Raw genomic sequence first — 16,668 nt, 5'->3', positions numbered from 1 at the left:
GACACGTCTCATTTATCCCTTCTGATGTCATCAAATGCCTGAAAACTATTTGGTTTTTAATTCCTGATACACAACATGGAGAATCTTTATCACTGGCGCCATGTTTTACAAGTAGGTCCCTGTTTTATTTGTATCGTGCACAAGGATGCACGAGTATATACATCAGCTAAATCAATACAGCACAAACTACAAACTACTGATGCTTGAAAATGTTCAAACGATGGTGGAAATGATGTTGTCTCCAGGTGCGGCGTGGCGGCGGTGGGCGGGGGCGTCGCTGTAACGTACCTGGGTGAAAGGCCTCCATGAGAGCAGTTGGTGGGCGAGGTCAGCGGGCTGCTGCGGCTGCTGGGCTGTCGCGGAGGCGTTCGACCCGCTGAGTTACTGGGAGACGCCTGCGTGGTGACAAAAACACAGCTGGACTTAAAGACACACTGCCAAAACATCTGGAAATCTCTTCTGAACTGTAGCAAATGTAACACTGACATGTTGTTTATTATGTTTATTATTGTTTTTGAGGAGGTTTCAGACACAAAACAAGGACAAAGAAAGAATAAATCAACACTAGAATCAAGACAAATTATATTTTATCTTAAAAAACACTTAGAAACAAGCTCATTTGCACTGGAAACAGTTTGAAATATGAGTGTTTTTATTAGTTTACAAGAATAAGAAAAGATTTGATTAGAGGCAGATTTTCTGCTGTGAGTTTATTTTAGAGGGTAATATTATAGTTTTACTACACTACATCAACAACAGCTGTAGTTAGTAGCTGTTCATTAATTACTAGAGTTACAGTTTTATGTGCAAAGCCTGTGATGAGTTTGGAAAACAGGAAGCGATGGTGCAGTTCAGAATCTTGGGCATCAATTACCTTTTATTTTTATTTAATATTTGAGCAGTTTGAAGTTAAGTCAGCAGTGAAAATCCTTAGGCTGTAGTCAACCCAAGACAATCTTGGTCGACTAAAATCGTACATAATCTTCAACTAATCGATTAGTAGCGCCCGCGGGGAGGATGTAACGGGACAGAGAGCACAGTAAACTCAGCAGCCACACGTTTCTTCTTTCTGTATTTCTCTGTTTAGCGTCTTCAGGCTAGGCTAACCCATCGTTGCTAACTTTGGAGCTAACCTCCTTCACGTCTCCAGCATTTGGGGAAACAACAGACGTGACTTTTTTAGCATTTATTAACTGACACACTGTAGTCTGTGCTGTACATTTACTGCCAGACTGACAACTTACTACTAACCTTTTCCTCTGCTCCGCTCGTATCCACCGTCACTTCTACTCGCTCTTTCCCGCTCGCTACGCTAATATGCTCCTTAACGGAGCCGCGCGACCAGTGGTTTCCCAGGCAACGACAGAGGTTGACTCACGTACCGGAACAGCGCTGCTCAGAGACTCCCAAACGCTATCAAATATTAAAAAATATTTTTTTGGCCTAGCGGAGGTTCTCGTTGTGTCATTATGGAGGAACACAGATTCAGTAACCGTTGAGTGAACGTTGAGTACAGTTAGACCCAGCAGTCTCCGTTAGGTTGGGCGAGTTCAAAGTTGTGAAAACAACGGGGGTGTTTTGAATACACCCCCGTTGTTTTCACAGGTAATTTGTTAGTCTGTCCCTCTCGCGCGAGGGAAATGATGGATTAATCCTGGAAAGCTGTTGATGTAGCACTTTACTCCTCATGAAAATAACACGGAGATTATTCGACCAATGAGAATTTAGTCGGACGAGAGCATATCGACCAACTAATCGACCAGTCGACTACAGCCCTAATTTCTACACACTAGATTTGTGATTGGATTGTGGTAATTGCTTGTTCATTACTTGATTAGTTTTTTTATTTAAAAACACAAGCCAGTAATCTCTTATTTAAAAAATAATGAAGAGCAGCACTGCAGGAGTTTTTGACACTATTTTCTCTACCAGCAGTGTGTGGAGCAGTGACTAAAATGGAGAAAATACAAATGTAAACAATATTCAAATACTTCTTTACTGAATTAATCACATCAATTATTCTAATTCTGTAGCACTTCTAACATAACAAGTGTAATATATTGAGTACAGCAGGAACAGATGTGATTTATCTGGGCAGGAATAAATGTTTTGAGTTAAAATGTGCTCTACAATTATCAATCAATAACTGCTTTACAGGTGTGTGAGTGTGTGTGTGTGTGTGTGTGTGTGTGTATGAGTGTGAGTGTGTGTGTGTGTGTTACCATGCCGATGCCGCTGTTGGCGCTGGCGTTCCTCAGGTGGTTGTGCAGCAGCTTGGTGGTCCCGTCTTGGAAGGTTTTGGGCAGAGCGCCCAGCAGCATGGTGAACTCCGGCGTGTTCAGCTCGAACAGGGCGATCAGCACCACCTGAGCCGCCTGCACGTACACACACACACACACACACACACACACACACACACACACACACACACACACACACACACACACAAATATCACTTTATTGATCACTAAAATCTTGTCCGGCTTCCAATAAAAAGCAGGGGAACTCTCTCTGCTGCTGCAAAGCTTGTTTGAAGTGTCTAACGCTTTCACATGAAGTTTAAACATTTTTACTGCTCAGTACTGTAACCTGCTACTCAGAGCACGAAAAACAAGATAAATGTCTAATGTTACGGCAGAAAATCACCATCTTTCTATTACAGAGTACTAAAAATTTGATCTTCTTATATCAAGGACGAAATAAATCAACACGTTTCATGAATTTCCTTGGCTGCCTTACTTCTCAGATAATTCCTAAAACAAGAGAAAGTGCAGTGAAAACAAGTGGAACTTTGTGTTTTTAGAAATATAAGTAATAACAGCTGAATATGAGTTGTAATGTTTTATTAAGAGCGGCGTTGGCATCAAATGTCTGGTCAGATTCACGCTCTTGTTTACTTATTGTTTGACCAAAGACTTCCTGATTTAAATTAAAAAGTTTTAGACTCTTACATATTCTGGAAAAGTTCTTGTGCAGCAACATTTAACGATTAAAAACTTTGGCTTCTTTTGTTATATGAAAAATGAGAATTATGTTGATCTTTTTCCAAATAAGGATTTAAAACAACACTTTTCTAGCTGACACCAACATTCAAAAACCTTTTCATCGCTATAAGCAGAAGTTCTTTTCCCCAGTTTATAGGTAGAAGGAAGGAAGGAGGGTCTGCCAGTGATGTATTTAGTTACAACCAATCCTATTTGGCATAAAGCAACATGAGCGTCTGTTGAAGTCAAGCTGGAAATGTTCCCAACGTGAGACTGTCACTCAGAGAACTGTGGTCATCTAAATAATGCAAAGTTTTAGTATCAGTATCAAAAACACATGTATTGCATTTGCACTCGTATTGAAACATTTCAAAGATGTTTGTTGCGGTAAACATGCAGCGCTTCCATTCAAGGCAAAATTAAAATTAAGCAAAAGCTGGAAAAACGGCGGTTTCCCCCTCCGAGTCGTCTTCAGGATCATTCAGATGCATCGAGACTTAAAAAAACAAACTGAAAACAAATAAACCTGCACAGTTCATGCAGAAGTTGCTGGAAAAGAAACATCATGTTTGTTACGTCGGCGCTGTTAGTGTCATAGTTAAAAACTGCACTGATTAAACTCTACGTCATCAGCAGCTCATGCATCCAGACGAGTTTAAAACTTACAACCAGACCAGGTTTAATCTGTATATTTACTGAATTCAACATGATTCACGCTGCTGGAATCAGTACGTTTAAGAGCCGTTAGTGTTAAAAAGCTTTCAGACAACTCGTCCGCTGTCCGCAGGTTGTTGTTTAGAGCGTTTTTCACATCCGGGTGTGCAGACTGACGGCTGCTGCCCGGCTGTTAGAGGAGGTTATATTTATACTCAGTCATGCTGTTTTATGGAGATTCTACCTGCTTGCACCTCTCCTCCAGGTTGCCCTCCCCAGGCAGAGAGGCCACGGTGCTGGGTCGGCCTGAGAAATCCTCCCCTGCCCAGTTATGAAGGGTCTGGGGGTTTGATGAACGAAGAAAATGACGGAAAAAAAAAAAAAGTGAAAACAAAAAAAGAACAGAACTAAACTTGCAAGATAAAGAAACATAAATATTTAAAAGAAATGAAAAAAGGGAGGTCTGTGAAGGGAGGAAGATGGTGGCGGCTGAACCGACTGAATCCTCTCCTACCTTGCGGACGTCGGAGCTCTTGGGCTCGGTGGTCCAGGTGATGATGCGTGAGACGGCGAGGCGCGTCTCGCTGGAGTTGACGAAGTCGGCCGGGTCCATCTGGCGGGCCAGCGCCTCGATGTAGCGCAGGATGGCCACCTTCACCTTCAGGTTGGGCGTCTGCGTCTGATCCACGATGAAACGCATCAGGATGTTGAACTGCTGCTCGTACGGGAAGGACTCTCTGCAGGCAGACAGAGTGTTGCAGCTGTTTGTGATGTCATGTTTTAATTAATCTGTATCAGCTATTTTAATCCTGATTAATACGTTAAAATATCTCCAAAAGAATAACAAAACATCTGTAGGAGTAATTTCTTAAAAAGGGGCAGTGCCAACTTTTTTCAGTTGAAAGAAAGTAGAGCTTGAAGAGTCGCTAGATGATGTCACGCACTAATTTGCATATATGTGACATCATGATGTAACAACATATATACGACATTTTAAAAAAAACAAAGTAAATAAAGTTAAGTCAATTTGGAAAACTCACTAATTTAAACAACTTGAGTCAAGTTAAATTGTTCAAAATAAAAACAAAAGAAAGTTTCCCGGACAAACAATGCTGATCAGTGATTGGTCGTTAGGTACCCATAGTCACAGCTCATTGGTCGAATGAATCTGCTGCTTCTCTGCCACACCGACTGAACACTAGTGACTACTTTCAGGGAGAGAAGTTGCTCGATTTGTCGTTTTTTGGGGGGGAAAAGTTGCAGAAGCCGCTGATGAGGTCTTAAAAGTTATCTAGCAAGAAAGTGGCTAAGTTGGCAACACTGAAAAAGGTGCAAGATACAACAAAAATGATGAAAATACTGTATTTTTTTCAATCCAGATAAAGACGCCTTGTTTAAGGAGGTATGCTGGATTTTCTTAGTTTTGGTATTTGAAAAAAAAGCGAAATATATCTCTAATAATAAGTGTATGAAGTGTATTTGTCTCTGTTTCGCTACTGAATCCTGAGCCGTTGGACTGCTGCTAACCTGGTGACGTCCAGGGCCTTCTGGACTTTGGCTTGGACGGAGCCCAGCAGGTCGGCCCCCATCTTCTTCAGCAGCTGGGTGAGCAGGACGAAGAGCCAGTCCTGCAGGTCGTCCCTGTGCAGCGTGATGAAGTCCACCAGAGTCTCCAGAAACATGCTGAAGACCTGCAGAGACAGAGAGGAAGGAAGAGGAAAGAAAAGCAGGAAAATTGTTTTGGTGTTCGTGTACCAATGTTTGTGTCGTAATCCAGATGAGTAAAAACACACACAAGAGCAGTCGTAATAAACTGTTACAAAACTGAGCAGCAGGTTTTATCAGAAGGTGAGTAAACACTTACTCTCTGGTGTTTGTTAGAGTCCAGCAGCAGCGAGGAGGCATGCAACAAAAAACGCACACTGTTAGTTTGACCTTCAGTTAGTTCTGACTCATCAAACCATCCAACAGCTGCAGGAGTTAATAAATACAAAAGTCTGAAAACTGCTTTCACTGTTTTACCAGCAAAGGAGATTTAATTTGGATTATGAGATTGTTGTAATAGTTATTAATCTCTGTAAGGGAAGTTTTTACTTGTTGTAAATCCTTTTTTTGTGTGTGTTGTGAATCATGCAGTAGAAGCTCAGCTGGCTCTCACCTTGCTGTGAGGGTCTGCAAACATCCTGGTGAAGATCTCACAAAGCCTCTTCAGCTCCACACGGCTGACAGACAGAAAAACAAGGAGCACATGTATCATTTGATGCCAATATTCAAGCCTCTCATAATAATCCATCAACGCTCCCTTTTAATCTGTAGGGAGTTTAAAGCTATAGGACCAGTGAATTTGCAGCTAATTGGCTAATTGGGGCTGCAAAAAGAGACAAAATCTTTTTGCATCTTTTCAACTACATTTATCCTACTTTATATCTTTCTAACACATCAGATTGAGAAATACGCAGGTTCCATGACACAAAGAGTTGAAGCAACGATATTTAAGGGTTTTTTATTCGTGTTTGCCCTTAAACCAAAAAGACAGAAAACATCTTCTTCTATTTTAAAAAGTGGAGTTTAAGGCAAAGTATTTATACACAGACATCCGCTCCCATATCGACATTTATTCCCCCTTCTTAAGTCTCCATGTTAGGAAACATGAGGACATTTTCACGCCATAAATTGCAAAATCAAATCATCTTTAAGGATCTGCAGAAACTATGAACTAGAGTATGACCTACCTGAGCATCCTCTGGCTCTTGAGCAGGTTCTGCAGTCCCAGCAGTCCCTCCTTCCTCTCAGACCAGTTGGCGCTGGCGCAGTGATTCAGCACCTCCGCCACGTCCTCCGTCTGACGCAGGTAGTGCGGCGCCATGCCGCCGTTGCGCGAGCTGTACGAGCGTTCCGAGCAGGCGCTGGAGGCGTCGCTGTTGGCGTCGTCGTCCGAGTACATGCCAGGAGACTCGAAGCGCCGCCTCACCGGCCTCCGCTGGGTGAAAGAGGAGACGACGGCGGGTCAGGAGTGAAAGTTAACATCATCACGTTTTCTTTCTGTGTCTACAGCATCATGCTTTCAGACGTCAAACACTACGACTAATGTTTAAAGATCTAACATGCAGCTACAGAGTCAGACTCATGCAGGTTTCCGGTGATGAGAGATGGAGGAGGTTATTATTTTGCTGGTTGGAAGCAGCGAACACTCGACATTCTTTACCTTTCACCTCATGACAACATGTTTCCATAATGAGACAAATTAACTACAACAGCCAGACTGATGTGATGGATTACTGTCACATGGGGAAACGTTTCACTTTTAGTCTCAAAAGGATGATGTTAGAAAAACTTTTAGCAGACGTCGTGATTAGACGGATGATCCTTCAACTGGAGAATAAATGGTTGGATTCCAGTTTGGATTCTAAGTTTCCTTCAGTAAACATCTCAGCCTGCTCACTCTTAGCGTTAGCTCCGTGTTTAACATGTTTAATGCTCATGCTCTGCATGCAGTGACAGAATGGGTCATCTCTGAGGCGGATGAGATTCATTTGTACCTTACTCCTCGAGTCTCCTAAGAGCTGAAGTTTACAAAGTCCAGGAAGAAAGAGCACAGAGGAAATTACTGCAGGATTGTACGAGCTCTGACGACACCAATCAACAAATCTGTCATTCTTTATTGATATTCAAAGATAATATTTTTGTCAATAAAAAATAGAATTTTTTTTACTTCAGCTCCTACCAGAGCGTCGGCGACGGCAGCTTCGACCTCGGTGCCGGTGTTGAGGATTCTCATGGCGTTGACGGAGGCCGAGATCCGAGCCTGATGGGACAGCCGGTCTGAGAGAGAAAGAGTCCGACACGTAAGCAGGTCAAGAGGAGTGTTATCAGGATGAAATGACACTGTGCAGTTTGTTAATCTGCAGTTTAAATGGACCAATGCATTCTTCACATCTTTACAGGGATTTCTTTTTATCAGTTTAATAAACTGAGATTTTATCAAAGAGTGAAGAAAGTCTTGGTCAAGTTTTTTTGTGGATTCTGGGACCAGAACCAGCTCAAACGGGCTCAGATTGAGTGAGATGGGAGATCTAACTTCATTGTTTAGTTTAGACTTTTTTCCAAAATAGTGTAGAAAATCCTATTTTTAAAAAACTTCAAAAGACTTCCAATTAAATCAACAGATTATGTCAAAAATAGATTTTCTCAGCTGTCAATGCTGGGGAGCAACATAATTGTTTTATACTCGCTCCGACTCAAAGCAGTTAACAGTGCTGCAATAATCAAAACAGCGATAAAATGTTTGGCAATGAAAATGCAAAAATAAAGTCCAAATGTAAGCAGCCAGAGAGCAGCCAGAGTTTTCTTTAACAAAAAGAAAAACAAACCATAAAAAATACAAAAACTGAACCAGTCAACTGCCAATAAAAATTACACAATTAAAAACAGCAACATCACATAAAAAATAATCATCATCAAGATGCAAAATGTTTGATTTTAAATCCCGCTTTGCAAAAACAGAACAAAATTAGGTAAAAGCAAAAATCTTCACAGTTTTACAGCCTCCTGGTTTGATTTGAAGCAAAAACAATGAACGTGTCGTGTGATTGTGAAGACTGAGCTGATGTTTGGTGTCGCCTCCTGCAGGTGGATGAAACAGACTCCTTTATGCGAACAGAAGCGGGAAACTCCATCACCGAGTTCTGAGATAAACTTAAAAGCTGCAGACTAAATTCATATTGGGCTGGTGATTATTTCCCACTCTGACCACATGAGACTGAGCCAGGAGGTCGACGTCGGCCATGCAGGAAGAGGCTTCACAAGGCAGAATAACTCAAGTTAGCCGGATAACTGGACATCAATTAAAATGGTTTAAATCCTCCAGGAGCAACAGAGGGAAGGTTTTATGGGATAATGTTTAGATTTTTGTTTATTTTATCTGGCTAACTGAGTGAATCTGCTTCCTGAGAAGATCTCTCTGGTCACCTGAGTAGCACTCTGCGGAGGGCAGGGCGCTGGTTGAGCGGGAGTGACGGCGAGTCGCTGGAGGAGGACGCACAGTAAGAGACCAGGAGATAACACTATTATTCTTATCATCATAATAATAACCTTAACTGATGAACCAACACCTGCCTAATCATTCAAATTTTGATTTGTATGATAAGAAAAAGACGAGTAACTTCTCTATAAACTCTTCTTTGCATGTATTTTAATTAAAAGATTAGTGCGGACAGTAGATCACAGTAGAATATGGACATTTAAATACAGAACATGCAGAGAATCAGGCAGGAAAAACAGTGATATAAGCAGACACGTGTGCAGGGTAAAAAGGTAGTGAAGGTAGTTTGACACCTAAAGATTTCAAAAACAAGTTTCCAGATGTTTTTTACTCCCCTGTACGAGCTCTGGCGTGCAAAGAGAAGGGGGGGAGGAGGGGGTCTCCGGTACCATACTCACCCAGGGGGGAGAAACCCCTGGCGGGGCTGGTGTCACGGCTGCTCTCGCGACTGGTTTCGCGGCTGCAGCCCTGACTCATGCTCGGTCGGGGGATTCGGCTCCGGGCTAGAGGTGGCGAGGCAGAGACAGACAGACAGACAGACAGACAGCAGCGCAGGGGGGGGGGAGAGTTTAGCTTGTAGCATGTTCAGCCAGACACTGAAGACACCTGAAGCTCTGCAGAGACGGTTAGTCAGGCAGGAGGAGAGAAAGGAGAACAGGACTCAGGGAGGCTGTAAGTATTAGTACGAGGAAAAGGAACGAGAACCAGGACTATGGGGGGAGTCTTGTGAGGTTTGCATGCAAATGTTGTGCAAGAAGAAGAAATAATGATCAAACTCACATTTAAGATGTTTGATCCAAATATTCCTTCAACCAGCAACTCTTATTTCATCTTTACCGGCTCTTCATGTGGTTTTTTTTTTTCTGTAAAAGGTTGTAGCTCGAGATAATTTATTAACCAGCAAATCTGCGACTATTGCAGTCAGATAAACATATAAAACTGACTATTTAAAAACAATCTGGACATATTTGACTAATTATTTTTTTAATTTAAATGTTATATTTGATTATTCTGGTTTAAGAGACTTGTTCAACCAGATAAAAAATGAATTTTGCTTTTTTTGGAATGAAAATAGCCAAATTATTTGCTTTTAGCAGTTTTTCATAGTTTTACTTTCAACGCTTTTAGCACTCACACTATCAATGTTCACACTTCAGCTGAACTGACATTAAATCTCTCCTTTCAGCCCTTCAACATATCGACTGCAACTTCTTTCAGTGCTTCAACGTAAACTACACATTTAATTTATTGAAGTGCTTCAACTTGAACCATTTCTCCCATACAAATACAAAACCTGGCAAAAGTCTGATTTCTAGACAAAAACATTGGTTCAAATGTATTTTTCCGATTAATTCTTTTTCTTTGACCTGAAATTTTAGTATTTCCTCCTTTTTTTCCAGCCTTGTGGTGGATGGCGGTCCTTACCCATGCCTGATCTGGTGGGGCTCGTCTCTCGGCTGCAGCCCTGGCTGCGGTGACCTCGAGGTCGGCTCTTGTCGGTCAGACCGGCGGAGTTGCTGTTGGCGGAAGCGGCGGCGGCGGCGGTGCCCATGGTCGGCTTGGGGACTCTGCCATAGGTGGAGCTCAGCAGTCGACCCGGAGAACCTGACCTGCTGCCGGCTGAAACACAGACGGAGAGGTTTTATTTACAGTAGTTCATCGTTTTAATAATGCTTGAATCTCTGATTTCTTCTTCTTTTTTGGTGAAAATCTTTAGTTTTTTTGTTTACTATAATGATAATTACACCAGTAAATAAGCTCATGTAGAAAATATTATACAAAAACAATCACAAACCAACTGAAATGTGACTGTATTTAATGAAAACTAAGTTCTTATACAGCTGCTTGTGTTTAGACAAAATGTGTTCTTTCGTTAAAAAGAAAACATTGCAAAACATGTTTATATCTCTAAAACTAAAGTTTTAAAAAAAACAATATGGATCAGTTCCAAAACGCAGAATAAAAAACATTGATAAGGTAAAATTAATAAACAAGTAAATAAAAATGTCAAACAAACTGACAATGTTTTCAGTATTCTGCATCACTTAGCAGGTAATCTGACAGGTAGAACGATGCCCAAACATTTGAGAAATTTAAGAAAAATATTTCTGATTTATAGGATGCAGCGAATATAACAAATATGAGGATTAAAGCTTCTACACGGAAATCAAAATAGAGAAGAAGGAGAAGCTCCTCACGTTGAGACTGAGAGACGACTTTCCCTCGACTCCGACCGCGGGTGTCTGTCACCGACGGACCGTTTCCTGAACTCGTCCTCCGGGTTCGTACTCGACCTAAAAGAGACGAGAGGCGAGAGACAGAAAAGGACAGAAAAGGAAGAATGAGAGAGAGGAACGACAACTTCAGAGTTCAATCAAGCTGAATATATGAAGACTGCTGGTGACATTTTCTAGACATCTGTCATGCAGAAACAGTGGAATTGAGATAATAAGGAGGCAACACTGAAAAAGGCTTATAAAAGGTATAAAGTTGACCTTTTTTGTGTCCTAAAACTCCACAGTAGACCAAAAATATATGAAAAGTTAAATCCTGACGATAGCTGGTTCCATATTTGGAGCAGAGGTCATTTCTCTTTATTCAAACATGTTCAAGATGTCACATTGCAAACTTTTACTGGTCACTGAAAACAAATCGTGCGTTGACATTTATTTCCAGATGTGACACAACTTATATCTCTATAGCTGCGGGATTAATAGTTCAATAAACAAACGTGTAGACAAGACACACTAGATGGATACATGACGTGCAGTCGTACTTTGAACAAAGACGCCATGACACATACAGACTCAGGGAGGAGATATCAGGTCGACCGCATGCACCAGTGTCCAACGGTACAGTCAACACTAGATTCACTAATACAAGTTGAATCCTTTTATGTCAGTGTGTGAGTGTACTATCGAACAATAACAATATAAAGCAACCACGCTGGCTCTTATTGATAAAAACTGAAGGAGAGACATCAACTGTGACTCCCATGGTGCATTTCAGCACAAACACACAGTCACAGACCCTTAAATTGTGCTGAGTAGTTCTTTAATTGCAAGTTGAAGCTAAAGAATCAGCTACAGATGAATTCAGCTACTGCGATACTGAATGATAAAGCATTTTACATTTGCTAAATTTCCTTTCAATCTAATTAGTAGTTTGGGGGGCATTTTTAAACTGACTAGTTTAGCCGACTTCGCTAACATTCAACACTGGAGCAGAGAGCGTCAGAGTCGGAGCGGCGCCCTGCATCATGCTGTCCTCCGTCTCCATCACAGTTACAGTATGTGTTTAAGTCAGGGACAAGAATGCTGTCACCCTGCATTTATTCTGCCTTTTACTCTGCATGTCATTGAGTTGACTCAGGGGGCTTCTCGACTGATGCATCAACATTTAGGGGGCATTTTTGTGCCTTTAATACAGATAGAAGAGCAGCTACAGCAGCTTCAATCATCCGTCAGTGTGCTGCGTGGAGGTCATTTATGTTTTGACAGCACTCAAAGCCAAAGACACAATCACTGTAGTTATGCAGGGAAAAAAATGGAAGAAAATAGACTTGAAAGCGTGCAACTGTAAACCCGTCCTGTCAAAGTCAAAGCTGCTCTCCCCCTCAGGGCCAGAATGCATTCATGATGGGAAAAACAGAAACATCATTGTGTTTAATTTGCAAAATGAAGGGGCCAGGAACCCCCGAGGCTGCAAACACATGAGGTCGGCCACGCTTTCAAATATCCTGTAACAAACTTGTAATGTCTAGGGCTGTAGTCTCCCAGTCGACTGGTCGATTAGTTGGTCGAAAATTCTCATTGGTCGAATAATCTCGATGTTACTTTCATAAGGAGAAGTGCTACATCAACGACCTTCCAGGATTAATCCATTATTTCCTGCGGCGGGAGGGACAGACTAACAAATTACCTGTGAAAACAACGGGGGTGTATTCAAAACACCCCCGTTGTTTTCACAACTTTGAACTCGCCCAATCTACACCGCTAGGCCCAACTGTACTCAACGTTTACTGAGCGTTTACTGAATCAGTGTTTCTCCTATAAGTATAACAACGAGAACCCCCACCAGGCCCAAAAAAAAATTTTTAATGCGGAAAAATAACGTCAAATATCCATTCATTCGGAAATCAATAGCGTTTGGGAGTCTCTGTGCAGCGCTGCTCCGGTACGTCAGTCAACCTCTGCGTCGTTGCCTGGGAAACTATTGGTAGCGTGACTCCGTTAGAAATACGTCATTGCGTAGTGTGTTTACGTAGCGAGCGGGAAAGAGTGAGCGGCAGGAAAGTGACGGTGGATGCGAGCGCGGCAGAGGAAAAGGTTAGCAGTAAGTTGTCAGTCTGGCAGTAAATGTACAGCACAGACTCCAGCTTGTCAGTTAATAAATGCTAAAAAGTCTGTTGTTTCTCCAAGTGCTGGAGACGTGAAGGGGGTTAGCTCCAAAGTTAGCAACAATGGGTTAGCATAACCGGAAGACGCTAAACAGAGAAATGTGTGGCTGCTGAGTTCACTCTGTCCCGTTACAGCCAACCTCCCCGCGACTAATCGATTAGTTGAAGATTATGTACGATTTCAGTCGACTATGATTTTCTTTGGTTGACTACAGCCCTCGTAATGTCAGTATTTATCCAGAACGCTCTTGTGTTTCAATGCTGAGGAATATTTAGAGATCATTAAAATAAAAATTTACAATGCACTTGTCAGGATGAACCTTTCACTCACCTGCATTCTTGTTATTTTAACCACCGTGATTACAAAAGATTGATAGTTTTTTTTCCCAAAGTGAAGGAGAGAAGTTACAGTACACCATGCTTAGACAGTCCATGCACTGACAGTTCCATCACAGATGAGCACCGTTACAGTACTGATGGGGGTAAAAAAAAACAACACACACACCGAGGAGGCATGGAGGAGCATCATTGCCCTCCCTGTCCATATACACACACACACAGCTTACCGTCTGCATTAACAGACCACGAGCCGTCTGACAGGTGGGGGGGGGGAGGCCAGGAGAGACACAACAACACAAGAGGTTATGACGAAGAAGGTGAGTGAGCGGAGGAACATGTTCAGATACAGCAAATCTGATTTAGACTGTGTGAGTGTGTCACCTGATTAGATCAACATTTCTCAGAATATGTGAGCGCGGTCATAAGACCTGCTGCCTGCTCTGCACAGTTATTTCAAGAAACTCAGGTACTGTGCATCTGGAGTTTTGGGAACTTTTTGGAGTGTTTTACATGGATTAATAAAATAATTTGGGACGTTAGTTGGATTTGATGAGCAGCTTTGTAGCATAAAACATGCTGTTCTCTCAGAAAAATGAGAATATTGCATTTAGTTTCTGTAGAAACGGCCTGTTATCTATTATAATATGCACACAACTGTTATAATATTGAACAATGTTAACGTCGGGACAAAAAATGTGTCAAATATTTAGTCTTGTTTAATTTTCTGCATAAACCAAATTTCTCAACATGAGCTTTTAGAGCTGCAACTTTATTAATGATTGATTATTTTATTACTTGTTTGGTCTATAAAATGTTTCCCAAAGTGCAAGATGACGTCCTCAAACAACTTGTTTTGTCCACAACACAAAAATATTCAGTTTACTGTCATAAAGGACAAAAGAAACCAGAAAATATTCACATTTGAGAAGCTGGAATCAGAGAATTTGGACATTTCTTTCTTTAAAAAATGACCCAAAGTGATTAATTGATTATCAAAATAGTTGGCGATTTAATTTAATAGTCATTAACTGACTAATTGTTGCAGCTCTACGAGCTTTGTTGTCCATTAGTTTGTTATATATAGTAAGTATTCTGTGGCATGTTTCATTTCCATCCATGCTTTAGTCAACATATCAAGCTAATTTCACCTCCTAACACTTCACATAAAGAGTTCTGTTTAAGTTGTTGCTGCTTTTGTGAATCTTTTGTGAAATACCGACATCACCCTGCAAGATTTTTAAGACAACAGCACCTCTGTGTGTGTTTACAGAAACGCTGCAGTTGTGTTTAAAACGCTGGATGCACATGCATCCGTTGATATGCGGCGTCGTTTTGTACCCAGTGAAGCGTAGGATCCGGGGGGAAGAGCGGAGGCCGAGCTGAAGGGTGAAGCAGACGACGGCACGGCAGGCATTCGGGTGCGGGCCGTGGCGGTGGCCGCGGCGTTGACGTCCACGTCGCTGCGAGAACGCTGGAGGGAGCCCGGAGAGGAGGCGGCGGCGGCGGGCGTCCTGGTGGAGTGGGCAGCTTTGGCTGGAGGAGGAGAGTCATCAGGGAGGTTAATGACGGAGAGACACGTAAATCCAAAGACAACACGTCTCTCTGAGAATATTTATACACATGAGAGCGATGGACGTGTCCTTACATCTGGCCGTGCTGCTTCCAACGGTGCTTTTTACAGACAAAGGTCGACTGTGGAGACGCAAAGTGAAAGAGAAAAATACACGTAAACAAGATGAAACAAAGAAGAAACAAACAAATAATCAAGAAAATGTACATTGAGGAACATTTTGTATTACAATCCTGCAAACACTGATTTATCCTCTGTGCATTTTTCATTATTGATTAAGCTGATGATCTTTTTCTCAATTAATCGATTAGTCACTTAATCTATAAAATGTCAGATAACGGTGAGAAACATCCGTCACTGCTTCCCAAAGATCAAGGTGACGTCCTCAAACCAAAAGATCTTCAATTTACTGTCATACAAAGACGATAGAAACCAGAAAAATATTCACATTTAGGCTTTAATTCTTAATGAATTACTCAAAATAGTTGCCAATTAATTTTCTGTCGATCGACGTATCTATGCAGCTTTACATCTGTGTCACCGTCGGGTGATAATCAGAGGAGAACAAGGTCCTGATGGATTTAAAATCAGCATTAATAACTGTCTTTGTAAAGATGTGTGACAGGATAAGATCTGTTAGCTCTCCTCCCCCACACTGATGCAGAATAATGTGACTCGAAAATATCAATACAGAGCTTTTTAGTGTCACGTAAATGGCACACAGATCAATAGATCACAACCACCGCTGCTGTCCTCAGACAGACAGAGAATATATTAACATGGTAGACTGACAGAAATGAATGAGATGATATATCTCTCTAGACATATTTGCGGCTATATGTGAGTTAAATTAGGGAAAATTGTGGAATTGACAGACCACACTGACATAAGAGGTCTTAGTCCGGGACGCAGCCCAGCAGCTGGTTTTCCTTTTAGCTAATTATTCTTCCTCTCTCCTCCATCCTCTTCCAGCGTGACCCACAAATTGATCCGAGTCTGCCATCAGAGGATGTTCCAATCCTTTAAACGTGTCTCGGAGGTTTCCAGAGGAGCTGAAGAGACGCAGGTGCGTCTTATGTGGAATCAGTTAAGTGATTAGTCAGCTGCCTCTTCAGCCTTTCACAAACCAATTATAGAATTCATTTACAATATTTATGGCTGTTTTATTGCCGTTTCATGGCTGCTCTGTTCTCTCAGTAACAAGCTTTTATTTACTATTGGTGTTCAATCACAGTTCATGACACCAGCAATCAATCTATAGTCAATAGAGCTGCAGCTAACGATTATGTTTGGTCTATAAAATGACAGAAAATAGAGAAAAATGTCTTTTATAATTTTCTAATGTCCAAAATCTAAGTAAAGAAACAGAAACACTTTGATTTTAGACGCTGCAAACAGCTAATTTTTTGGTATTTGCACTTAAAGAATGACTAAAACAATGATTTAATCAATCAGTTAATCGACTAATCGCTGCAGCTATAATAATCAATATGCATCAGGTGGTTATGTCTACAGATTAAAAGCTTCTCTCACCACACTCTGACAGTCTGAGCTTTAATCTGGTTTCATTACTGATTGATCTGATACTGCATGTGCTGTAGAGCTGCTTCTAATGTTCCCCACTTAATCAATAACTCGATCGATCAGAGGAGGAGGAGGAGGAGGAGGAGGCGGCGTCTCA

General features: G+C 41.5%; 1 protein-coding gene and 1 long non-coding RNA gene across 9 annotated transcripts in view; one reads left to right on the top strand and one right to left on the bottom strand.

Annotated features, from left to right (window-relative positions):
* LOC137177114 (CLIP-associating protein 1-B-like) overlaps positions 1 to 16,668 on the bottom strand; it is a 97,704-nt gene that overhangs the window by 50,009 nt on the left and 31,027 nt on the right. For 3 of the 6 annotated variants that reach the window (XM_067583232.1, XM_067583233.1, XM_067583234.1), the window contains exons 18-31: positions 15,063 to 15,109; positions 14,756 to 14,950; positions 10,878 to 10,973; positions 10,105 to 10,299; positions 9,078 to 9,182; positions 7,351 to 7,460; positions 7,178 to 7,201; positions 6,371 to 6,618; positions 5,797 to 5,860; positions 5,166 to 5,329; positions 4,153 to 4,375; positions 3,883 to 3,978; positions 2,223 to 2,375; positions 289 to 395 (exon numbers count right to left, since the gene is read on the bottom strand). In XM_067583232.1, coding sequence (XP_067439333.1) covers positions 289 to 395; positions 2,223 to 2,375; positions 3,883 to 3,978; positions 4,153 to 4,375; positions 5,166 to 5,329; positions 5,797 to 5,860; positions 6,371 to 6,618; positions 7,178 to 7,201; positions 7,351 to 7,460; positions 9,078 to 9,182; positions 10,105 to 10,299; positions 10,878 to 10,973; positions 14,756 to 14,950; positions 15,063 to 15,109 — 1,827 coding nt within the window. The remainder of the gene's footprint in view (positions 1 to 288; positions 396 to 2,222; positions 2,376 to 3,882; positions 3,979 to 4,152; positions 4,376 to 5,165; positions 5,330 to 5,796; positions 5,861 to 6,370; positions 6,619 to 7,177; positions 7,202 to 7,350; positions 7,461 to 9,077; positions 9,183 to 10,104; positions 10,300 to 10,877; positions 10,974 to 14,755; positions 14,951 to 15,062; positions 15,110 to 16,668) is intronic. The other 3 variants (XM_067583236.1, XM_067583235.1, XM_067583238.1) reach the window with 3 other exon arrangements.
* LOC137177116 (uncharacterized) lies at positions 11,112 to 16,546 on the top strand. Of its 3 annotated transcripts, none has more exons than XR_010925969.1 (2): positions 11,112 to 13,007; positions 15,960 to 16,546. It is a non-coding gene; the product is annotated as an uncharacterized lncRNA (long non-coding RNA). The 3 variants fall into 3 exon arrangements; XR_010925968.1 differs by having other exon boundaries at positions 11,112 to 13,014; XR_010925967.1 differs by lacking the exon at positions 11,112 to 13,007 and adding an exon at positions 14,904 to 14,994.

The sequence above is a fragment of the Thunnus thynnus genome, chromosome 24 (genome assembly GCF_963924715.1).
Source record: "Thunnus thynnus chromosome 24, fThuThy2.1, whole genome shotgun sequence".
Classification (NCBI taxonomy): Eukaryota; Metazoa; Chordata; class Actinopteri; order Scombriformes; family Scombridae; genus Thunnus; species Thunnus thynnus.
The sequence above is the reverse complement of the archived record's forward strand: the minus strand, read 5'-3'. Positions and strand labels throughout refer to the sequence as shown.